Genomic DNA, 25,913 nt, shown 5'->3' on the forward strand with positions numbered 1-25,913 from the left:
TAACTTCTGAAAACTGAAGTATTTATAAACAAATTGAAGGAACAGAATCCGAGCAATCTGTTCCAAACTAAACTCTGAATTCAGTAACACTCCCAAAGCCTGGTCAGATTCTCTTGATTTAATACAACGAGGCTGCAGTATCATCATCAAACCCAGCACGTCCCTCCACGTGCACACCAAACGGTTCACACATAGCTGTCAACCTCCTCCAGGTTCACCTGCTACAGACTGCTTTTCCTTACCTTTCACAAGCTGCCTGCTCATGCAGCACTCCCCAACGCATGCAAAGGGATAGAGGTGCAAATTGCCACAGTTTTGCCATATTTATGTAGGGAAAACCATCATAATGAACATTTAAGACAGCACTCACTGTAATTAATAAACCAACCTGGATTTCATCCCTGGTTTAACTTCTACTGTCTTATCTGAACTTGCTACCACTCTGACAAAGACCTCTCCGGCCTCGGGATGATTCTGTCGCCTCAGAAACTTGTTCACTCTGTCCTCCAAATGGTTTCCCAAGCGGGTGGTCTGCAGCCCTGGAATTGAGGAGGGAGAAGACGACAGCACACACGTTAATTGCTGTGAAGCTCAGGGTCAGCTATCATTTACGTGTCTCATAGTGCTTTGATGTAAGCATGCTTTCTTCCTTTGCTTTACCTCCACATGAAAACAATCACGTTTTTATTTCTACAGCCAAAATGGGTAGCTTTGCTTTTTTCAATGTTTTTAACCAAAGCTTCAGCGTTCGTACCCTCACGTGGAAACTAAAACCACAACAGTGGAACAGTTGCTCAGTAAGTGCGCTAACAAAGGAGGCTGCACATTGCATTCTTACATTTGTGGGCTTATTTTACAAACCCTGCCATGTTTTCTCCTAACACCACCACGATCTGGCTGCTCGACAGGGATGACATCACTGCACAGATCTGGCCCAGTGCCACACCTATTCAAGCAAAGAGAAGCGAAACGAAGCAAATCAAGAGAAACGAAAGGCCTTCTGATTTCAACGGAGATTTCACTGCTCTTTCTTTTATTTTCAAAAGAGCTTTTGGATGGAAAAGTCACAGTGATCTGCACAGAGAGCTGAGATGGTTCCCGTACAGCCACAGAGGTCTGTAGAAGTTCAAGTCGACGTGCAGTCCAGATGCAGTCTCCAACTCCGCACACCCGCAGTTCCCTTCTGTGAGTGCAGCTGCTTTGGTAGCACTGCAGGATGTGGCCATTTTCAAACTACCCCCTGACAAAATACAGCAATTAAGATGAGAAGTTCACCTTAAATTGAAAAAAGGAAAAGCAGTACACTATTCTGACCTGAAGATTAACGACCATGTCTCTTGTTCTGCTGTTTGCATGTATTTCACCAATGAACATTTCTGCTTCGTATTATGGTCCACCTACTGCCTTCTGCGGAACGGATGGTTCCATCTACAGGCGTTCATTTCACCAACCTGCCCTTAACTCTCAGCTCTCCACTGCTCCATTTGCAGGCACTCCCAGGCCACCAACACACGGCTGTTGGTGCTTCCTGACCACTGAGCTCGCACACAGATGCTGCAGAGATGTCTCTGCTAGAAGTGATGCTTACACACCAATCCTGGCAAAGGAGCTCCTCCTCTGAACACACATGGCTCCCTTTTTAAGGAATCCATACAGCTAAATGCTTGCTTTGCAGTCAGTTTACACAAGCTGTTGAACACAAGATTCTTGTTTTACACCTTTTTACCTTGTCAGGTTATACCATTTTCCATATACTGACTGGAGATGCTGGGCTTTCCACACGTAACAGAAGGTGGGTGATTTAAGGGTAGTTCAGATATGTTCTGAAGAAATGATTGGGTTTTGTTCTCTCTCTCAAAACAAGCAGGAGAAAACAGAACCAGCTCTGTCTCAGCGAACAAAGTGAGACAACTTCAGAAAGCTTTTCCAGCTGAATCTACAGTCTTACTGTGTTTTCTGTCTACCATCTCCGTAACGCTAAGCAGCCAAGGGGTACCTCCTTCCTCCTTAAGCTGTAATGCATGAAGATGTGAAAAACTAAGAAAAAAGGCCAAATAAGATACATCTAAAAAAGCAGCATTAGGATTATATGCACTGTAAGACATGGATCCAAACCCCAGGCTTGCATGGTTGAAATGTCAGAACATGAGAAAGCTTTTTAAAAGCACCTGCATTTTACTTCTTAGACACATTTAAACATACACCTCCAATGAAAGCTCAGCGCCCAATTCAAACTGCAGCTCAAGTCTGAAAAAGGTATCCACACCACCACCACCAGGGCAGGCTTCCAGGCAGCCTGCTACAAAATTCCTGCTGTTGTAGCAATGGTGAACACTTGTTACTGGGTGAGCAACAGGACAGACAGGAATCCAGTCCCATTTCTGGCTTACTGGGACTTCTGTAAGGATGCCTCTTCATGTGCCTTTCATTTAATACACATTAGGAACAGCTTTCAGCTGACTGATGTGCTTTCCTGATTGTCGGCAGTGATGCCAAGCTTGAAAGACTGCAGAAATCCTGGTGGTAACTCAGTGTGGGTTTTTATGAGGAGTGACAGGAAGGGGAAGGAAACGTTAATGCTTCCAACTTTCACCACTCGTTTGTTTTTAGGTCAGAAGACAGACCAAGTTTTGACAACAAGAGGAAGCTTTCCTTCCCTGCTCTTCTATTTCCATCAGAGTGCTGCTGAGGAGAACTGGTCCCTAGAGCTGAGCCCACCAATGGGCTGCACGTCATGGTGGCAGGAAGAAAAGATGGCAGGCAAAGAGTAGGGAAAGGAGATCAACAAAGGGAGAAGATTTCCATTACTTCCCTGTCCAGATGCCCCCAGGAACAAAACTACCTTAAACGACATGTTGGTTACTCAGACTTTTTCAAGCTATGTCACAGAAAAGCTGCACACTTGTAAGAAATGGCACATGTAAGAATTTTAAACCAATACACACTGTGAAATCAGCATATAAAAGGAAAGGCAGCTATTTGAAATGGTTACCTAGAATGACATTTTTATTTCTCTATTTCATTAACGTTCTCTTACAATCTTCATCTGTCTTCAACGAGAGTAATTTTCATCTTTTCAACAATACTGTTTCACATGTCAGGTTACCCCAGAGATGGCTTTGATTACTGTAACCTGATAATGCTGCGTGAGCCATATTCCTCCCTCCTCCTCCCCATTATCCTGCTTCAAATCTCTTATTGTGCTGAAAATGCAATCAACCACATACGATTGTGTCAAAAACTTGGCTTAATGCAAAACCACTCCTTCATTAGAAGAAATTTGGGAGAGTCAGGCTTGCAAACTTCCAGTATGACAAAGTAACCCAGAAATTCAAAGCACCAAAGAACAAGGGAGAAATGAGTGCCTCCACAAGTTCTCGTCAATGAAGTTTGCTTCCACTTCTTCAAAGTACGCCTGAATCACTCTATTCCTAAACTCAGTCATTTTCTACTCTGTGCTGTTGATGCCGTATTTTCAATGCCAGTTCCCACTCTTTTGTTTTTGCACTCTACCACATACAGATGTTATCAAGTTGTGCTCTCTGATGTTAACCACATGCAAAGAGCATCTGTGTGTGTGAGGACTGCTCAGGAAATGGAGACCAGTTGACCCAGAAGCTTTTGGCACACTTCTTAGTGACCCTTCCACCAGGTTATGACAGCAGTTACTTGTAAGATATAGATATATAACACTATTGGTTACTTAATCCACCCAACAGTTCTTCTACCACAGTCCTCTCAAGGAGCGAGAACAGCTCTTCAAACACGTTAGTGTTTGGCAGCACCACAGTGCACCTGAAATGCAGCACAACCTGTTACTGCACGTTATTTCAAGGGCACAAAGGTGATGATCATTTACTGCAACTTCAACACTACATGGAAACGTGTCTAAATACAGTCAGTAAGTGCATGCAGCCTTATTCTGTTTCTTTTTTTCCCCCCTTTCCTTTATACCTTCTCCCTCTTCTTGTTTCTTTTGCTTTCTTTCCGTCTTGGAAAAATAGGCACACAGATGCCAAAGGCCTCAGGCAGCATTAAGGCTGACTACAAACTCATAAAGATCACGTCTTTAAAATACTGACAGCCAGCAAAGCCTCAGGTGATGCTATTCCCCATTTTGCAAATGCCTCCTACTATCTATCATGACAGCAGTCTCAATCAGAAAGCTAATATATGACAAATACTTGCAAAGGAAGAAATCCTTTGGCAGAGTGAATGCAAACCAAACACAGAAATAGAAACATCAGACTTACTTTTAGCACTGAACTTGTTTTCTTTCCGTGTTCTACCAGTTTTCTTCAGACAATTATCACAGACAAACCTGAAGAGAAAAAAATAAAAGTGCCAAAAACTTGACAAATCCAACCCTGGCTGCATCCAGCTCCAAGCCTGAACCCATCATTTTAACCATCAACATACAATGCGTTTTTCTCTGGATCTGACCTTTCCATTTGAGGGACTTTAAGCCCTACTGAGTTGGTTTAAGTCTGTCAAACAGCTACACCTGAATTTGTGTTTTTTAGGACACAAATCTATTGCCAATCAGCTCCCATTGTTCATCACTTAGAAAACATAGAAATCTGAGCATGTAACAAGTTTGTTTCATTTACTTTTTCATCTGTACCTACTGAAATGAGACCAGAGATGCAAACATTTAGAAATGCTTTGTCCATTTGTACTCAGCTCTTAAAAGACAGTGATGCGCATTAAAAAGCAAATGCAGAAAATCTTAATTATGAAAACAACATCAGTCTTATCATACAAGGCTTAGAAAGCTAACAAAACATCTTACCCTGAAGGCCAAATAATATCATAATGTAATACACAAATCTGGTGCATCTTCCGACCACACTCCTTGCAGTCAACAAACCTGAGAAGGAAAAGGAACAGCCCGTCACTTCTGTTGCTAGGCAGGTAATTTTCCAGAATTCAGCAGAAAGAACAACAGCCCAACCCTTCACTACTCTTCATGCATCTATAAGACCTGCAAATCTAGTAGTTACAAGTGTCAGATGTGAACTCTTGAGTTCTCTTTTTGTGGTGGTCAAGAAACGTTTGGATGTTGCACTGCAGGACATGGTTTAGTGGGAAATACTGGTGATGGGTGAATGGTTGGACTGGATGATCTCAGAGGTCCTTTCCAACCTTGGTGATTCTACGATCCTACGATCCTATTTTTTTCTAAGCAGAGCTTTTGAGTTTTCCCAGCTTCACTGAATTGTGCTTAACAATACCTTTACAGACTTAGTTGTCAGTTATTGCATCAACCACAAGCTGACTAAATGGTTGCTCAACTTACTGTAGATGTAAGAGCAAGTCATTCATGAATAAGCACGCCAAGAGGACATGTATTAACATGTCTTTGCCTGCATGGGTCTGCAGTGGAGTTTTCTGATTATTTTATTATTTATTTTTTTTAAAAAGATCCTTCAAAATAAATGTCTCTTTTGTCTGGGCTGCCACAGTGTTTAGGACTCCACCACAATGGTGAGCTCAGCAGCCTGCCTGCAAAAGGCAGAGCAGCTCTACCTAGTACCTGCAAGCATGAGAAAAGAGGATCAAACTGCCAGAGAACAAACGAGCAAAGATTAAGTCTTGCTGCAGCCACTTGGGGACAGCAGGAAGCATGACACTGCTGCTACAGAAACATCCCACGTGACTTTCCCAAAGCTAACAAACTCATGAGAAGGATGCCCCTTGCAGTGGCAGGTGCTCAGGTGAAGTGAAAAAGGAGTTTCAGAAGTCTAGCTAGATGGGAAGAGGAGGATGGCAAACCACCAGGTGCTTGGGATGAAATGCTCACTATGATGGAGGGCCACCAGGCTGTGCAGTGCAGGGCACAATACGCCTTAGGAATTACTTAAATAAAACCAACAAGTAAGTTACAAGGAAGTAAGGTACTTCAAACATTTGCCAGCTTTTTGCTTCACACAACCTTAAATTCTTTCAAGCTTTCTACTTCACTTCTTTTAGCAAGGTCGTTCCTCAGTGTTCAGCACGTGTAGCTGGGTTGCACAGCAGGGACAAGTTCCCCATGGGGTTATGGCAAGGCAGCAGGTCACCACCAGGAAAGGCGATCCTGCTCTTCTGTCACTCCCATGGCAATGCCATTCTGGTGCTTGCTGGAGCTTTACTGAGCCAGTTCAACACAGCAAGGATGGAATGCCCCCTGCTTATTTCGTTTGTCCTGGGTTAGTTTGTCAGTGCGTGATGCGGGCAACCGCCAGTCTCTGAATTAGCTCCTAGGGACAGAGCAGCACCAGAGCAGCAGGGCAGAACCATGCAGTGCAGAGCATGCCCTTTTTCAGCAGTGACAGCCATTAGAAAGGTCTGCATTTAAAAAGCAGATGTGTAAATTTGCCCTTTATTTGTAGGATACTAACAATTATTCTAAACTAAGGAACAAAACAGCCTACTTAAACTGAGGGCTTAAACAAATTAACCCCTTCTGCTAGAAGCACCTGTATTTCTAACCTCCCTCCCTCTGGCTACTTATAAATATGTAAATACTGAAGGGAAGAGCACAGCACTCAAATGTTGAGAGTTCTATTTCAGCCAAACAGAGAGAGGAATGGCCACTGAAACTGGCTCACACTCAGGTCTTGGTACCAAAGGTGTCACCAAGAAAGATGTCACTGTCTGCTTGGGCAGAGATGGGAGAAAAAGGAAGAGTTCTTTATCCCCTCTCTCACTTCTGAGGTGCTGGCTAGAGGACAAGTGAAAGTCGTGTGTGATCTTAGCAGCAAGAACGGCCTGGTTACTTACGGCTCAGGATCTAGCGTGTCGTTCTTCTTCTTCTCAAACTGATCTTTAGAGATGGTTCTAGAGACAAAGAGTTAACATGAAACCTCAGTAGCACCATTTTATCAGAGGCTGACATTATTTCATGCTATTCTGAACTGCAGCAAACAAGCAAACCAAATCTGAAGGAAGCGTATCGGCTTTTGTTTTCTATTCAGAGAATGCAATTCATTTTAAGCTATAAAAATACTTTCCCCGTTTCATTTTCTGTGGTAAACTAAAAACAAAATAATAAACAGCATATATATATATATATATGTAAATTTAAAATATCAAGAACGAGGGAAGGTACAGCCAGTAAAGGAGCTGCCTTCCAAAGCAGCTTGTGCTGCTCATGCATCTCACAGAATCTTTTTGGCTGGGTTAAAGGCAAGCCATTGGTTTCACAAAGCAAAGCTGTCCTTTGCAAGGTGACGCACCAGGACTGGCAGAAACCCTCCATGTAAGAAGAGGAGGGCTCAGGGACAGTCACAGCACAGCTTCCTTCTCCCCCTGAGCGCGTTGCTCGGTGCCAGCCCTGCAGCCTGGGGCTGCTCTCAGGCAGCACAACTGGGCACGAGTGGCACTTGGGCACTTGCACACTCAGCACAGGAACAGCCACCAATCATCAGTTACTGCCCACTAGTGAAAAAGACAGCATTTCCCCACAGACACAACTGGCCACAGTGCCAAGCCAGGCATCAGAACAACCCACTGCCCCTCCTTCAAGAACAAAAACAAAGCATGAAGAAGAAAGGAAACTACTTACGTTTGAGGCTGGGAAGGGTCATCACCCAGGGTGACATTCTCCCCCTGGATTTCAGTGAAACACTTCTCACAGAAGTGATACCTGTCAGCAAGAAGGCCATATTTGGGTGAACTGGTCCAGCCCAACACACAGCCACCCGAGCACGGAGGCAGCAACCAGAGCAGGGCAGATCGCACGCCGAGGGGGGTTTGTTGGTTGATTGGTGGGTCAGTGTGCACAATGAGGAGGAACAGGGGACGGCAGGGTTAGAGAACAGGGGAGGGAACAAACAGCACAGACGTAAGAGGTAAGACGCAAACACCAAGACAACACAGAGCAGAAAGCCAAGGCAAAGCACAGATTAGCATTCGGTCTCATTTTATACATTTCGGCCATCATTACTAACAGAGTGGAGGGTCAGATTCCAAATTTGGGCAGGATTAATGCAGCAGCTACCAAGCGCTACGTTACGGAGGCCTCAAATTTAACAATTTGGATTTGATCTGCATCGCTTAGGGAAAAAAACGCTTTGATTGCAGGCTTGAGACTGATGGGGTTTCCTTTGGTTAAAAAAAGCAGCCTGTCAGGAAGCCTTGGGAACACACTTTTACAGGTTTAAGCCATTAGGAAATATGCTGAAAGCATTTGCTGGTTGTCAGTAAAAACTATAAAAGCAGAAACACTTGGTATTGGAAAAAAAAATAGCTATTAAAATATTCAATTCAAAAGTTATTTGACTGTAAGAATAAATGTGACCAATTGCTCAGCTTTTATTATTTAATATAAATGAAACCAAATCCATACTCTAGACAAACATTTAACAGAAATGCAATTATGGGTCAGAGTTTCCAGCCATTTATCTACGTAAATACGATATATGTATATATGTGAACAACACTGAATATTGTACATACATACAATATATTTACTGGGTACGTTAACGACGTGCCATTAAGCTTCACAAATCAGATATGAGACTGGAGAGAATTTTTGGTCCCCAGACCAAGAGCCAATCCTGCTACACTCAGCAAACCAATGGGTTAACAAACCGAGCTGAGTAGGTCGGAATGCAGCTCCACAACAATACAATCTGCATTTGAAAAACAAATATCTACGTTTCACATATTTTTTTTTTCTTTCTTTCTTTTTTTAATCGTTCGTTTTGTTTTGCTTCACATGAACTGGAACCAACGTTGTCTGGGTCATTAAAAACGAGAGGCTAAATGTTTGGAAAGGATATGAATTCACACATGAACAAAGGTAACAAAGAGAGGCCACAGCTGTAAAATGCAGGAAGGCCACGAAGGATCATCAAAATAAGGGAGCTTTATGGAGGTTCAAGAGTGAGAGAGTATAAGCAGCAATGGCAGCACAGTAAATGCAGTTTTAGTACTCAAACACTACAACTGTACGAACGGTGAGCATCAGAGGCATCGAACGAGACCCGGTGTCACAAGGAACCAACAACCGAAGGGGTGGAGGTCAGCACGGCAGCTTTGTCCCTTACAACACATCCTGTGTAAGCTGTGAGCCAGGGGACAGACCCCAGGACTGCGCTTCCCAGGAGCCAAATAACGCCACTGAGTGGCCTTTACTGCAACGCGCAGGCCGGAATTTCCTCCTGTGACAGAGGCAGGCCGTGACAGCACCGCCATGTGCCGTAAAGCACAACCCAGGCAGGACCCGGCCCTTTGGCAGCACCCAGCACATGGAGGGAAGGAGTTCTGAGGGGCGCCGCAGCCAGGGCCGTGTTATGGCAGCACGGCTCGGAGGAGCCTTCCAAGCCCCGCAGGCCCTGCCAGCTGGCTCCGGCTCCAGGAACCACTGAACGCAGCAGCACGCTCAGAGCTCCTTCACACGGGGCTGGGCGTGCAGTGACACAAAGAGGAAGAAGGGGTGGGTTTTTTTCTCCTTAACATAGCCCATACTGACCTAGCCGTGTAATAACCTTACCAGCAGGGCAGCTGCAGTTTGGAGAGCAAGCACGTGAGCTAAGATGTCCGCTCCCTGCTCGCAGCCAACCGCACGCTAACTGCCCGTGCCTCGTCTCCTGCAGGTCAGCTCAGCCGGGATTAAACACATCACCCTCTCAAGCAAAACCAAGGCTTTTGGAGCCGTTAATGCAACAGAACGAGGCCAGGAGAAAAAAAAAAAGACCGATTCTGTTCATTTGTAGCCTTTGGGAGTGATAAATGCTTCATGATGAGCACAGAGCAATCCTAGGGCAGAGCGGGCGGTGACACCGCGCCTCCCTGGTGCTGAGCCCACAGCACCTCGCAGCCTGTTTCCAGAGCCACAACAGGGGCAGAGCTTATCTGCTTTTTACACACTGCCCATCCAGTCTTTTTTCTTACTGTGTCGTTCTATGCAATTTTCTTTAATTAAAAAACCACCAAAAAACCCCAACGAACTCGCAAACGCTAACTGCCAAGGTTGATCATTTTAGGAGTCCAACGGGGAAGCAGTGAAACACAGGATGACCCAAACGAAGGGGTGTGTAACCTGAAGAGCCCACAGGCACGGCTTCCACTCACACCTGGTTCAATTTAAGCAATCCCAGACGTAGTTCATTACCACTCACATTCAGAGCAACCGACACGACCACCTCAGCTCACACAGCTCCGTGCTGCAGAGCCGGGCCTAACGCTACCAAGAGTCCAACCTTCACACGTGGGATTAAGATGAAGAAAGGAAAACTGAAGTACAGTGAAAATGAATCACCTGAAGATCATGAACGCTGGTCCATAAAACAACCGAGGTGAAATAATAACTGTAAGTTGTTATGAATATGGACCCGCAGAAATGGAGACCCGCTCATAATTTGTGGGGTTTTTTTTTGCATGCTGCCACAAATATTCACCCAACACTTTGGGAAGCATTGGACATCCTGGCTGTAACAGGCAGATAATTCAAGGAAGGTGCTCACTGCATGAAAAATGGAGAGCTTTTCAAATGCAGACTGTTCAGGTGACTGATTCCCGTCTATCAGAGACAAGTCGCATTATGGCTCGTTATCAAAGTCCTGAGAAGGCTCAGTCTGTGTCAGCACACCCATTTCCAACTGCAACTGAAGTGTACTTGAAGGAATTTCTAGCCTAGCAATCGGATGCTGGCACTCACCTGAAATGCCAATTGCTTTTCTTTCAAATGGATACCCATAGAAGAAGTGTGTTTTCTCCACACTTGCTCTAACCTGAGCTTCTGTGTTATTTGTGGAAGCCAAACGGTCCTATTCTAACTGATTAATTTTTAATCACTGAATTGCAGTGGCAGAGTTCAGTTATTGAACAGTGCCTCATTATTCTTAGTTGTAAATACCCCGGGCTTCCAGTAAACCCAGTGCTGTCCGTTCTCTATGCTGAAGAGGTCAGAAACGTTCAATCAATGACAGTTTTGCTGGAATGACAGAATTTTTCCAGTAATTTGTTAAGAAAAAATTAAGATGTGAATATCATTGTTGTAGGAAACAGTCTGACTGTTTTGGAGTGATAGAGCTGACCAATAAAGGGTCTCTATGATCCGATCAGCCAAATGCACACTTCAAAATACAGCGACTGAGCTTCAGAAGTACCTTGTTAAAACAAACAAACTTACACAAAGATTGCTCTCTTGATTTTAGCAGCCTGAAATACAAACCTCAAAACAAACCAACCAGAAAAGCCCAAATCCAAAAGCTCCCTGCTCTTTCTCAATACACCTATCTCTGTTTCATCTCTGTTACTGCCCACTGACACCTGAGTAAACGGCCCTTTCACAGTGCCCCTTTCTCACCTGCTACCACTACCCTTTAATACTAAACCTTACGTGAGGGGACTGCCTCATCCCTAAGAGGTAGGAAGCTGCCATGGTGCATCACTGAGCCCCAAGGAACCCACTGCAGCACCAACCCTGTGCTTCACACCAGCACCAACGCAGCCTTCTACTGAGCAACCTGGGTGATTTAACACCCAAACAGTCTGAAAGAGAAATGACTCCTCCAATTATTTTTGAAGTTGCTATTCTTTTTATGTACCACGCTATCTGGATGTAGAATATGACAAATATTTTAAATCCTATCACAAAGCACCGGTATTTAAGGACCACAGGGGCCACGGAAGTACTATCCATTTAAATGCATTTTACTGATTTATTTCTCTTCAGACTGACTTTTTTGAGAGTTCAGAGCAGCTGTGTATAACCTTTTAGGAGAGCTTGTGAATCGACGTTCCTCCCTAACAATACTATCTGCGTTTCTCTGTAACAATGCAATCCACCTCAGTCCCAACACACAGCGCAAAGCAATACCTTCTCATCTCCTACATTTGTGCTGCTCCAGCTCAGTGGTACACAACAGTCTTACACCATCTTACAAAGCAGTTGGTGACGTAGGGACGGCCTTCAGGGAGACTAAATGCAAGCACTGACTGCCTGGATTCACCCCATAACTTTGCTCAGACAACAGCCTGCTGCACACTTCAAAGCTGGCATGGCTTGTGGACTGTCAAACCCACAGAAAGAAACCTGTAACTTTGTTTTAAACAGGGATATGGAGGTTGGTGCCACAGCCCATCTATGGTTTGTCATTTTTTGATTCTTTGGGGGGGGGAAAATAAATCAAAGAAGCCAAAAGTGAGAACAAAGCCACAGTCTAAGTTTGCTTTGTTATTCAGTATAATGTCATTGATTATGTCTCAAATGGAAACTATTACAATGCTACTGGTTAATAATCATGCTAACATCAAATCCTAACAGTAATCAAGAAAAAGATTCAGCATCGAGCATTATTTTCTGACATCTTCAAGGAGTCAGAGAAGTTTTTAAACAGTAAGTCCAAGCTAGTTTAAAAAGAATTAGGTGCTGAGAAGATGAGAGAGCGACTGCTAAACTTTATTACTGTACCATTTGCTTTCTAAATTCTGACGGTAATTAAAAAACAAAGCTGCATGTTTTTATAATTCTGCAGACCAAGGCAATGTAACTCCCTCAGTCCCTTTCAGCAGCTCTACCTTTCTCCCTGCAGTGTGCCCTGCTATTGGTATTGAGGAAAACACGGAGCACTTGCATTTCAGCAGCACAGCCTGGCCAACAGCAAGCAGCTAAGCATCGTGTCTATCTACCTGCAGTACAGCAAACTAGAGGGTCACCTGCAAAAGGACAGCATGCAAGGGTAAACAACCAACTTTTTCCTGACTTAGCAGACAAAGGAAAGAGAAGGTTAATAATCCTCCTCCACATTTGCAGACAACACAAACAATACTGCTTTCCTGAATAAGGCAAAAGAAAAGGAAAAAAGAAAAACGAGAAAAGCAGCCAAGGACTTACCTATTCTGGTAGCTGTAATAGGCAGCATCACGAGGGATAGTACACAGCTGCTTGCCATAGCAGCACAAGGTCTGTGGAGAAAACTCATACTGCAAAAAAAAAAAAAGTTGAGAACGGAAATGTTAAGATGTAATCTTGTATTAATCAATTAATCAGGCTAACTTGAGGATATCATAATACGTTGTTATTACACTTTCTCAAGCTATTGTAAATATACTAACAAATCTCTCTTAATGGAATTATAGTAATTAGCTTTATGAGATGAAGAGCTGACCTCTCTAAGCACCCACTTGACTGCAATGGACATTGGAAGCAAAGAATTTTAGTAGTGCTTTGATCAGAGAAGGTACTCTCTCTCTGAGGGAGAAAAAGACAATAACAGAATAGCAGCAAGAAGGATACTACCCAGTTTTTTATTTTCAGCTCTTAGTGTGGTGACGAAAAGCCAAACTCCTACAAGCCCTCCCATTTCCTTATTTCAATTAGAAAAGCTAAGGGACTACACAAAGCACACGTTTTATCAGCTCAATCAAGGAAAGCTCTTTGGAGAAACGCGACTGTCCCTGGCAGACATACCTTGCGCCCACAACAGTAGCCAAGGGATTGCATAACAGGATCAATTTCTTGTTCAAACACCTCTGCCAGTTTAGTGCAAAACTTATAGACCCTGGAAGTCTTGCGATTGTAAAGCCAGGCGTTGTTGAACATCAGCCACACGTCGTCCACGTACTGCCAGGGCTCCTGGTACTGCCCCGTGTCTAGTTTACGTTTAATGGTTGAGAGGTCCATAGGATTCTTCACAATGTCAAAGTAGTCCTTCAAACAAACACACAACGTTTTTAAGATATCAACTGTTCACACCATGTTGTGCAGAAACAAGAGAACGTTCATATGAGCAAAGGCACGGTACTGCAGCACTGGGTGTGTTGCAGTGCTGACTCACCGGAATCCCTAAGAGCTGGGGATCCACGGGCTGCCTGAAAGGCAGAGACTCCGGGTCCTGCCGGTACAGGGCTTCCAGCGTGGGCATGAGTGCCTGGCGCAGCTCCTCGGGTTTGAAAACTGTCAATGAAAGATGGAAAGGTTAGAAGAATTCCTTCTGGGTGTCCTACCCGCTTAATTCCCCTAGAAAAGTAAAGAATGATTCTAACAAAAAGATCACACAAGCTATTTTCTCATCTACGTTGCTGATGAAAAGCAACACGTATCATCAAGAGACGACTGAGCAGCTTTTGCATTTAACTGAACCCTACTACATTACATTCTCAGTACAGGGGGATAAGGACAATTCAGTGACACATCTTCTAGAGGATGCAATACTTATCCAGAAGCAAATCAACCATTCATTGCTTCAACATGGCTAAGCTCCGCCATTCAGAGAGAAGACCAAGAGCATATTTTCTCCTTCCCTTCTGACACTGTTAGCTGCTCCCGTGTCAAGATTCCTCCAGCAAAGGAATCCCAAAGGGCCAGCTCTCCAGAAGGTAACCAGATGTCTTGAGAGCTGGCACAGGCATTCTCTGGCCATGGCATACAAACGGACCCGGTCCGATGGACCGTTAATTGATTTTGAAAATGTTAATACTTCCAAGATTTATATGCATCATTACAACCACTTGGCAACAGCAGCATGGCAACAGCCATGGCTCTTTCAATAGTGGATGACAAGGACAAGAAAGGCAATGTGCATTTTCTGAAAAATAATGATAACTTGGAGAGCTCTTAGAACATCTCAGCAGTGTAATTACATTTATTTCCTTAGGAACGGGGGCTTTAAATAGGGAAGAATGCCTATTATTGAGGAAAAAAAGACGACAACTCAGAAGAGCAGGATGGCATTTAATATTTATCTACCTGGCTGAAATGAGAACAATACCAATAAAAGGGAGCAATTAGGAGTTCTCTTGAAAGCACTTAAATCAATAGGGCTACAGTGACCCCTTTGAGGCTGATCATTGCTTTTGTTGTTCAGATGGTGCTTTATTAAGATATAAGTTGGCTTTGGGGGGGGGGGGGGGGGGGGGGGGGGGGGGGGGGAAATTTCTGGTAAAAAAAATAGATATTTTTTAATTTACTTTCTTTTTTAACCTTTTGTATTAGTGTTATATTTCTGAGAGGGTCTCTTTTCATCTCAAAACACGGAACTAAGGCACTAGAAGTTAAGTGGATGCAACTCAACCATTTCTGAAGCGTTAAGGTCTCAGTGTTTTCAGGCATCTGTGGATGCTGAAGCTCCTGGAAATTGTTAGCCGGGTTGAAAACAGCCCCTGCAGAGCAAAGGGAAGCTGGAAGACAGTTTGAATGCACTGCCTGTACCTGGGAGAGGATTGCTGCTCGTGTTCAAGTGGCAAACTAGCACAGCTCAGCCAGCTGAATCATGGCAAAGGGCTATGCAAGCTGCCAGAGGGGCTGCAGCAAGGCCCTGCTGTACGGCTGCATTGAGCCCTCACTACCTCTGTTCATATGGCACCAAGCATTACAGCCATCACTTCAGCTGTTCCACTACCTCATTCCTGACAACACAGTAATTTGCTTCCGCTACGAAGGCACCTTCCCATGGAAAGAATCCTAATATACACTCTCAAAACGGTATAAACAAAGTTGTATTATGGAATTCAAGAACAGTGGGAAATACAGTATAAGTACTCTGTATCGTTTCTGCAACTGTTTTACTCACATACTTCATAAACTTGATGATCCAAATGACTTCATTTATTTGAAAGTCAGAAAGTACCTTTTAATGACCTATTCTGGACATCTGCTTGACACTGCTGTAAGTTTCCCTGCACTGACCCACATGACAGCACACCAGCAGCTAGAGAATCCTTCTGAACAGATCTGATCCCAATTTAAATCGGAACAACAGAGCATCAGCAGAACTACTCTTAAGTTCCTTAAAGACTAATGATCATTCCTGAGAGTGTTCATCATATATTTTAAACCAAAGCGAAAGTAGATATGTATTCAAAATCCAGTTATTCGGAGTTATGACTTCACCTAAAAATATAAAGAAAAGTCGCCTTCATCTTTAGCTCCTAAGGAAGGTGACTAATAACAGAGTGTTTGATCACTGCATCCCTCTATATGCAGATTTTGCAGGGAAGTTACTGTTCTCTCCTCTTCCTCAATTATACGCTCTCGGTTCTCCTCCTGCAGCAAATCTCAGTACGGAGCTGGCACATCCAGTAAGCCCAATTTTGTCTTGGGTGTGTAGGTGGTAAGAAGAAGAAGGGATCTCTGCCTGCACCACGATGTGCTGCCTGCCAGAGAAGAGCAAGATGCTCCCTGCTGTAACTTATAAAAAAGTTTCATTTCTTCAAACAGGAAATTCTGCTTATGATTACTAAGGAGAAAATTCCGAAAGGAAGACAAAGAGGACTCCAATATAATAATACACCCGGGACGCTTCTCTCAAACCAGGCCTTTCACTATTATGACTTATAACAAAGGAAGAAACCAATAAAAGTCATCTTGTAGGCCATCACACTATAAGGCAGGCAGCTACAATGAGAAGAGGTGACAGGAACACTTCTTCTTTTGAGAAGACTGCAAAGGAAGAGGCAAGCAAACAAAAGCCTTCCCTTCAATCTACAGTGTTCAATTCAACTGGATGTGTGGGGTACTGATAGACTCCAACTGCACAGCAGAAGCTGCTCAAAAAGACACTCCTCAAGGCACAGGTGAATCTCCTCAAACATGAAGACACCTAGTCACTATTTGCTAATTGATCTCACAGCAGACACCCTATAACCACGTCCAGCTGTGAGACTCTCCCCCTAGCAGCTGCAGCATCGATCTGCATCCCAGGTCACTTTGGAGTGCACCTCTTCATCCCTCCCATGCTATCAGGAGTCTCAAATACCAATGGAAAGTGAAACCAACATTACAAATGAAAAAACATGAGAAGAGTCTCATAAGCACTTTTAAGATACCATAAAACCCTGAAGCACACTTCACTGTATTTGCTCTTGAATACCTCTTGGTTTATTTTGTGTTTAAATGCAAATGCTCCATTAAAGTTGGATAAACTACTTGGTGAGAAAATGGCTCCGTTTAAAATCATGCATGCAGTTATACCTGCTGGAACTGCACATGTATTACACTATGGGGCTACTTAGTGACAATATTCCTAACACAAGAACTGTGTTACTAAATGGGGTGTTGGAAACACGCAGTAACCCAGACTGAACCACCAGAATGACACAGTATAGCTCTGCCCAGACCAACTCCTTAAGAACCATCTTCTCCCAGCCACTGCCTCCATTTACTTGCAAGCATACTTAAGGAGAAGCAATGGTTCCTTCCACTGGGAACTCCACTTGTTTGTAATTGTTAGTTCGAAACAGGCTCTGCAGCGCACTCTGGTTCAGCTGGCACACTGTGCTGCAAACTGAAATTAACATCTACAGGAAAACGTGCTTTATTATAAGAAGACTGTCTAATAGTTAAAAGCAATACAAGGCAAATACAAGAGATCAAGATTCAAGCTGTACAAACTAAAACTCTGTGTTTCCCTGATCACGTTCATACATCTGTAGTGTTCTTCTAATGTAATCATGTGTAGTTTCCTTTGGAAGAGAAGATGAAATGAAAAGGAATGGAGCTTTCCATTTTCTTTTGTTGACATTTACGTTATGCTGAAAGCTTACCTTTGGTCAAAAACTAAACACAGAAATGGTCATCTCAAAAAACCAAGTGTCGAGACAGCCAAGGCTTTTGAGTTTGAGTTCAAAAAAACTTATCTTGCCTTCATTACAAAGAGAAGCAATTTATTTTTGGCTGTTTATTTAGCAATGGCTATTTCTTGGTTGTTGCATCTATACTGAGCTCCTGTGAAAGAGCACTGGCCAAGATGCAGAGGGAGAGATTCATGCACATCACCCGAGCAGCAACCACTCCCTTACCACCTCAGTCCTTCTGGGCAGAAACTGCAAACTGCGAGGACACTGCTGGCATCAAGAACACAGCACGCTACTTCACCTCTGATTCAGGTAATGTTAAAGGAATTCTACTTTCAAAAATAAACAAGCCCCTCCCAGCAGGAACAAAGACCGCAGAAAAAGGAAGGGCTGCATAAAACGAAGTACACAAGAAAAAGGAATCAGTTTTCATACACGTACTTTTTTTGCGGGGCTGAGATGGCGATGTGGATTGTGAAGTGGTTCCATTAGTGCCACTTTCCTCTTCCTCCTTAGCATCTACTTTTATTTCAGGCTTCTTTTCTTCTATTTCCATTGGCTCTTGTTTCAGCTCAGTTCCATCTGTTTCCTCCTTTGTTTGTGAAGATCCTTGTAAATCCTCCTCCACCTTAAGAAAGGAGGCAACAAGATGCACTGTTACATCTATGACACAGGCTTCAGTCATTCAAATATTAGCTTATGAGATTGTCAAAGCACTCTCCATCCATGGCTTTCCTCAGGACAGTTACTTTCCAGTAACTACCCTCTTCTCGCCCCTTAGCTCATCAATTCAGACATACCATTGAGTGCTTTTATATCTATCACTGCTTTCAGTTAAGCTGTATAGAATCTCATTTACCTCAGTCTTAGCTTCCACTTGTGTCTCACTAGTCTCTGGCTCAGTTTCTTCAGTTTTAACTTCTGATTTGCTTTCTAGCATTGGTGCATCTGGTCCTAGTTGCTGGGAATTCGTATCAGCACTAGCAACTGAGGCAGGGGTGGGGACCCTGTTATCAATACTAGCTGCTGCCTGGGATAGCTGTTGTAAAAACAGTACAAAAGAAAGACACTGCATATATAGAAATATTTTCCTTTACTAAAAAATGAACAGCACAAAAAAAGAGACATGAGATGATATTCTAAAACAGTGCAGAACATGGATATAGGAGCTCACTGTAGTCAAGTTTCTAGAGAACACATTCACTAACTCTGTGTTACAGAGTAAAAGCAAAGGAGGATCTCTGCTCCAAACAAAGAGGCTTCTTTTACAGAGAAAACACCTGCCCAGTACAACACGGTACATTCCTTGACACGTGCATTCCTCCTCACTATAAAGCTCAAAAGAAAAAAGCCTACACAAATTTTTTATGATCAGAGAAGACTGATTCTGATTAAGGCCAAATATTACATTAGGCCTGATATTCCTCATCTTTCTACACACTGCTGCCATTTTTACTTTGAGCAGATTGAAGCCATTCATTACGCCCCCCCCTCCTTCAAACAATGCTGAGATAATCCGAACACGTTTTTACATATCTGTATAAGGAATCCTTTGCTCTAAAGTAGAAGCTAGCATTGACAGCCATACAACATACGGACTCTATACATTCGTGATGCAGCGCTATACATAGGGAGGACTTCTGTGGAACACCACTACACAAGGGAAAACACAAGTAGCTGATACTTACTGGAGTGCCAGGTGGCTGTGCCTGCACAGATGTTGGCTGTTGCTGGGAAGGCTGTGGGGTTGGCACAGACTGGGGCTGAACTGGGGTCTGAGGCTGCGGTGTGACTTGAGCCTGTGCTGCAGTCTGTCCCGTAGGCGTGCTTTGTGTCTGGGTCGCGTTGGGAACAGAACCCGGGGTCGGTGTAGGGGTTTGTCCTGAAGATGAGACTGGTGTGGATGGCTGAGTGGGTGCTGCTGGCTGAGGAGGAGTCATTCCAGTTGGTGTTTGGTGCTGAATAGGCGGCATCCCAGCAGCAGTGGACACAGGAGGTGTAGTCTGATGCAGAGGCGGCTGGGTCACTGGTGGGCATAGCTGACCACTCTGTGGTCCTAGCATGTTCATGGAGTTGGGAAGAGCAGCACTGGGAACCTGCCCCTGCTGGAGGGAAAGAGATTCTCTTACAGACACATCACTCCCAAAACTCACAATTAACGTTTAAGCACTGACATAATCTTTAAAACATATCTAACTACACTGTGCAGCTGATTGTGCTCCGATTTCTCTCATCATTTTCGTCAGCTTTTATTCAAAGACCTTGATGCTAAACTTAGATGTGCCTTACACATCACTTTCCACAAACACTCCCAGCGCAGAGAAGGAATCCTCACAATCCCCAAGTAATACAAACCTGCAGACAGTCTCTAAATCATGTCATTAGCTGGGCAAAGGTCACACTTTGCATACAAAACAGTTTCAAGCAAATACACACTTTAGGTCAGGACTGTAAAGCAGCCCCGCTCTGGAAAAGAGCTCAACACATTTAATGGCTGCCCTATTGCAAAACACAAGCCTTAAGATCTGGTTTTTTGTTCTTAATTTAAATTAAAACTTGCTTCTATATTGTCTATGTAAAGTCAGTTTTAACAAACAGAAGTTCAGGATTCTGCTTTTATTTTTTTCCCTGACAAAGCTGGTCAAGTAACTGAACCAGGGCCCAAGAAATGACAGGTGCTTCATTGTGAAGCTGTTCAAAACTTGCTTTGAGAAAAGTCCCACAATCTAAGTTTCCCCTCTTTCGAGGATGGAATAGAGAACCTCAGAGGTCTCAGTTAACCTACTTTACTTGTAAACTAGGCAAAAAAAACGAATAACAAAAATACAACACCCAACAAATCTCTTTCCTCTGGAAACACATACACCTCAGCATCATAAATGAGCTCTGACTTCACTGACAACGATTACAACAGCAACAAAAAGATCTACTTGTTGGAAGATGTTTTCTGCTTGGAAGTAGTGAGGTTATGGAAGATTATAGAAGACCTCCCCCAGTCACTTTACTGTAATTCTTGATTTAAAGTTGGCTGATAACGTCCATGCAAATCCAGAAGTGTACGCTCATATATGCCCCATGAACTATTTCTAATACTCCCCTAAACATCCCATCAGCGTATTTTCTAGAATTTACATTGGGAATGATAGGACATAACCCAAGTTAGCATATGGAGGCAGTACTCCTGAAAGTCATGAATGACTGCAATAAACAATGAAACACAGAGATACACAAATAAAATACATCAGACCGAAATTATTAAAAGCGTTTAACACAGGTATCACAAAATACATCGTACCTGTGCCACCCCTGCCTGGGCTGCTGACTGGCCCATGCCAACGTTGTTCACATTCATAGCCCCTGTGGAAGCTGGAAACTGATTCTGGGGCAGGAATTGGTTCTGGGTAGGAGCCTGACCCATCATGTTGTTGGAATGGGCTCCCATCATGTTCTGTGGCTGAGGCATTCGGGAAGGAGACATTGCCATCTGAAAGTTAACACCAAAATAAAGATGTTAATGTTTTTGATTTTTTTTATCATGCAGCAAGACAAAGGAAAACACCATCAAAGTAATGAGCCAAAAGATGTGACAAAAAATAAAAGGCAAAATGGTTTCAGTAAACCAAATGGAAGTGGGCACATGCACATAATGTTAGCGTTTGTCTCATGGTATTCAAGAGGGAGTTATTTTGATACAATCTAATATTCAAATTATACTAACACTTTAAATATATAGGTGCTTTTTTTTTTTTTCCTCCTGAGGAATAAAAACATGTTTTCTTGGAGGAATAAAGAAAGTACACACGCTGCAGAGAAACAGCTCCTGAAAGGACTCTGCTCTTCCACAGACTTGCAGAATATTGCAACTCTGATATGTAGCTCTCTAAAGACATTCTTCTAAAACACGTAAATAGTGAAAACAAATGCCTCAATAGAAGCTTGACAGACTCAGTACATTTCCATGAAATTATCCTACCATTTCCAGTATTACTCTGTGACACGGCCTTTTCAGAACAGCATTAACACCCTCAAACATAATCAACCCATTTTGAGAAGAATTGGATAACAACAGGTACGAACCGCAGGAACTGCGCCCATGTTGTTCATCTGTACAGGATGGTTCATTGGAGAAGCTGCACGGGGTCCCATGGGTGCTTGTGGCATCTGTACATTCCCTATGGACATGGGGTTAAACTGATTCATTCCTGCAAATGCACCCCCAAAACAACTCATTAGGAACAAGTCATCACAAATTACCTATGTATACTCTATTATAAAATGCACATTTCTTATGGCTAAAATTTAACTGCCCTCCACATCACCTTTTTCCTTGAATGCTGCTTAAATTACTTGGCTTAAGAGAGAAACCAAGATGTGAAAAATACTTAAAGAATGCCAAGTAGGGAGTGTATAACTAATGGTGACTTAAAAATGATGAGGAGCGTGGATGATCTGTAAAGACACGATGCTGTATGTATATAATAGCATAGTTTATGGACATAAAGTAATTGGGGATACTCTTTTGGGGGAAAATGAAACATCTGTGCATCTGAGACTGGGACTCTTTGGGAAAAAGCTACCCACGATCCCATAGCAGCCTAAATTAGTGATGGCTAACATCAGTTGCACGAAAAAAACAAGAATGCCTTTTAAAATATACTTTCTCACCAGAAACCAAGACAGAATATTGTCAGTTACAGACTAAAGTGATAGGTTTCCAGCTACAGGTGTATTTGGGGCTTATTTAATGATAAAAACATACCACAGCCCTCCTGCTCTGCAGTTAACATACTTTAAATCATAGATTATCTCTACTATTTCTCCCTGCCTTCTCCTCTTTTCGAAACAACTGAACTAATTCCCAGTCACTAGTGAAGTATTGAGTACATACTGACTTAGATTTATGTTGGATATAAGGAAAAAATTTTTTTATGGTGAGGGTGGTGAAGCACTGCAGCAGGTTGCCCAGAGATGTGGTTGATGCCTCATCTCTGAAGACTTTCAAGGCAAGGCTGGATCAGGCCCTGGGCAACCTGACCTAGCTGTGCTGTCCCTGTGCATGGCAGGGGAGCTGGACCAGATAGCCCCCAGAGGTCCCTTCCAACTCTAAGGTTTCTATGATTCTATGACTGCACTGAAACTGTTACTGTCTCAGAGTAACAGCAAGGAACGATGCTGAAAAAGGGAGACCCAGGGAGACCCAGTAGTCCCTGCACACCCCCCCACCTCCAACGTGCAATTCCAAGATAAAAACTGATGATTAGCATTTCCCCTAATGCTTTATTTTACACCCACAAAGTGTTGTTAGAGAAGAAAACATAGATACCTTGAGAAACCTGCATACGACTTATAGGCACAGTTGTCATGGACATAGGCCCATCTGCAACAAAAACAGATAAATGGTCAGAGAAAAGACTCGGTGTCTGAACACAAGGCTAGTCTAAAAAGCACAAGGGCACAAACCCTGCATGGCTACAGCCGAAGTGTAAGAACCAAAAACCCTGTTGTCCCACTTGGCTTTCCCTGGTGCCTACCCCGATGCAGAAGCACTTACTGGGAGGCCTCACAGGCTGTGCCTGGCCCATGGCAGCAGCCACCTGTGGGATGCCAGGGGGCTGAGGTCCTGGCGTCTGTAAGGCTGGCTGTGTTCCCAAGATCCCTTGTTTATGCAGACGAGACCTCCGCTTCTCTTCTAGCTCCTTTTGTATCTTATAGATTTTTTCTGCTAATAAGTGATAGTATTCATCCTAAAAAAGAAAAACAGCACTCAGCATCAAGTATTAGAAAGCAATGACAGAAACCATGCAAGTCTACCTGAACAGTCAGCTGATTTGTTTTTTGTTTCAGTCTTTAATGCATGCACCTGCCAAGCTGAACAGGAACTACTGCTTTTCAGAACTGTCAAATCAAGACAGTCCCATCCCTGCTTTAACACGGATAAACAGAACCAAGCAGAACCAAGCTTCCAGGACACCCTTAGGAGACTTGGCTTCATGACTATTCACTGCATCTACTTTGTGCAGATTAGCAGACAAAGGAGAAGGCTGCAGGGCCTCTGTTGCTTGGAGAAAGCAAGATTCTATGTGCCGACGATTTTCAAATGATATTTTCCTAACAGGCATTTCCAATAAAGCAGAGACAAAACACAAAGATGTCCCCAGAAATAGAGTTAGGCTAAATAAACTTCTGGAGATAGGTGTTAAGGATAGATCAATTCTTAAACAAAGATGGGAACCACTTTTCCTAAAGAGTCTGATTACCGACAGGCACTGTGGGAATAAGCAAAACCAAACAAAATCTCAGAGGAATGGAGAAAATCAGTGAAAAATAATCCTCAGGCACAGACAGCTCAACACTACATCTGTGCAAGACAAAAAAAATCCATTTTACTGAATCTACCCTGACAACAGATCAAATAAGGCACTCACACTGCACAGCAAGGGAGACAATTTTGCTTGCCAGCAATTGCTGGACACATCTGCCAAGCATGAGATTACACACCTGTTTAAAGGCAAAAGTATTGCCACAAAGCCCCAAGATCACATTTATTTCGTGGGGACACCCGTGCCCATAAAGCCAGCGTTACATGGAGCCAAGGCTCAGCGATGTACTTGTCTCAGAATCATTTTATCCACATCAAACTGAACTAGAATTGGTTATTACAGCAGGATCCAGCTCACTTCAGAAAATCAGGACGAGATGAGTACCCCTCATGAGTTTTGTTAAGAAAGCCCAGCCTTTCTGCTGTCCAGTCTAAAAGCAGGAGGAGCCCCTTTTTCTGCCTGGACGCTCCATCTGTAACTTCCTACCTGTGCATTTAAGATTGTGCTGCTTTCTTATTACAAAGACTCCTGAAAAGGGATGTATTTACAAGGAGCTCATATTAGTACGCAGTTTGACACCTTAGACTGACCCATTTTTCACTGTCAAAGCAAAACTAATACTCCTCATGAAGAAAGATCCAATTCCTCATGCAATCACTTAGAATGTCTTAACTACTCCCTTCTTCCAATTCACTACTTTGGAGCCAAGTAAGTTAAACAAATTCCCATAAAAGAGACATGTGTCAACAAGGCTCTGACAGCTGCTTTACATGGTGAAGAGAAGATACTTCTGGGTCTGTGTCTCTTATCTAATGGCAATACCCTGAGATTCTAAACAGGTAAGATTTCGTTAGCTATCAGTACAGCACTACTGTTTTTACCTGATGAAAACTTTCAGGGAGTGGTTCCCTTAAGGTGGCAAAACTGCACTGACATAAAGAAACAGTATGTTCAGTGTGTCAATCAACAGGGTTTTGTTTTCAGAGTAATACAGATTTGAGCTGTCACCTCACTGGAGACAAAGAATTCATGAACAGGTAACTCTGACTTGTTTCCCATGCACAGGATAAACACAGGCAGACTGATTTCTTATTCTGTTAGCTGCAACTGCTATTTGCCTTAGCCAAATCACTCTCAGTGCTGCTGAGTAGCAGAGAAATTATTACAACACTGCAGGTAAAAGGTAAGCAGCTTAGCACAACTGGGTCCTACACAAAAGCTCCAATAGCATAGAGGCATCAGAACCCTTATCTACAGAGATTTTCATAAAATGGAACGTCAGCAAGGGAAACATCAAGAACCATAAGCCATGCTCAAGTTTTCATGCCCATCAGTCAGACTTCCAGGGGGAATGGAAAATTGGCCAGCACAATGTTGCTGCGTTTTCATGGACCTGAAGGAGGTGAATTAGTTTGGAGTCACATTAATCAGAGAGCACGGGGCCACACAAACACTGTCACAGACAGAAAGCAGGACTTCGCTCATCAAAAGAACGGGGAAATTATTTTCTGTGGGTTTCCTTATGCTTTGCAGTACTGCAGCTCTTGAACATATTCTGAATACCCAAACTGAAGCAACATACCCTGCTGTTGGCAGATTCATACATATCTCCTTCAACTTTCCTTGCATAAGCCACCAAGTTCTCCATGCGGCGATCCTTCAGTGCTGCCGGATCCGGAGTGGGGAAGATGGCTTGGACACTACAAGAGATGAGAAAGAAGAAAAATTCTTCATAGAAAAACTGGTAATTCCATGCAGCTTTATAACCTTCACTCAGCACATTCCCGAATACATCAGAGATGTAGAAGTGCATCAAAACTGATGAAAATAATATCTATGTTGTATTATCCCCCGCAAGTTTAAAGCAAATTCAGTGATAAAAGAATGTGAGGTTTGACAATCTAGAATCCAAATACTTCTGTTTACTACAGCAGAACAAATTTACTAGCCATACAAACTACTCCATCCCTTAACGAGCAAGAAGGATGAATTGAAGAGGAGAGTTAAAGACAGTAGCTCACTATCAATGGCACAGTGTCAAGAGCATCACTACTTTCTCATTAACAACTTTCCAGCTAGGAGAAC

General features: G+C 43.2%; 1 protein-coding gene across 9 annotated transcripts in view; it reads right to left on the reverse strand.

Moving 5' to 3' along the window:
• The window catches only part of CREBBP (CREB binding protein), a 78,099-nt gene that overhangs the window by 11,571 nt on the left and 40,615 nt on the right, over window positions 1-25,913 (reverse strand). For 2 of the 9 annotated variants that reach the window (XM_015294627.4, XM_015294622.4), the window contains 16 exons: window positions 25,411-25,528; window positions 23,060-23,252; window positions 22,832-22,885; window positions 21,586-21,710; window positions 20,804-20,992; window positions 19,197-19,613; window positions 18,368-18,547; window positions 17,950-18,136; window positions 13,773-13,891; window positions 13,406-13,645; window positions 12,830-12,918; window positions 7,550-7,660; window positions 6,766-6,822; window positions 4,793-4,870; window positions 4,254-4,321; window positions 389-539 (listed from right to left, as the gene is read on the reverse strand). In XM_015294627.4, the coding sequence (XP_015150113.2) occupies window positions 389-539; window positions 4,254-4,321; window positions 4,793-4,870; window positions 6,766-6,822; window positions 7,550-7,660; window positions 12,830-12,918; window positions 13,406-13,645; window positions 13,773-13,891; window positions 17,950-18,136; window positions 18,368-18,547; window positions 19,197-19,613; window positions 20,804-20,992; window positions 21,586-21,710; window positions 22,832-22,885; window positions 23,060-23,252; window positions 25,411-25,528 (2,376 nt within the window). The remainder of the gene's footprint in view (window positions 1-388; window positions 540-4,253; window positions 4,322-4,792; window positions 4,871-6,765; window positions 6,823-7,549; window positions 7,661-12,829; window positions 12,919-13,405; window positions 13,646-13,772; window positions 13,892-17,949; window positions 18,137-18,367; window positions 18,548-19,196; window positions 19,614-20,803; window positions 20,993-21,585; window positions 21,711-22,831; window positions 22,886-23,059; window positions 23,253-25,410; window positions 25,529-25,913) is intronic. The other 7 variants (XM_015294625.4, XM_015294626.4, XM_015294623.4 and 4 more) reach the window with 7 other exon arrangements.

This window comes from Gallus gallus, chromosome 14, assembly GCF_016699485.2.
Source record: "Gallus gallus isolate bGalGal1 chromosome 14, bGalGal1.mat.broiler.GRCg7b, whole genome shotgun sequence".
In the NCBI taxonomy this organism is placed as follows: Eukaryota; Metazoa; Chordata; class Aves; order Galliformes; family Phasianidae; genus Gallus; species Gallus gallus.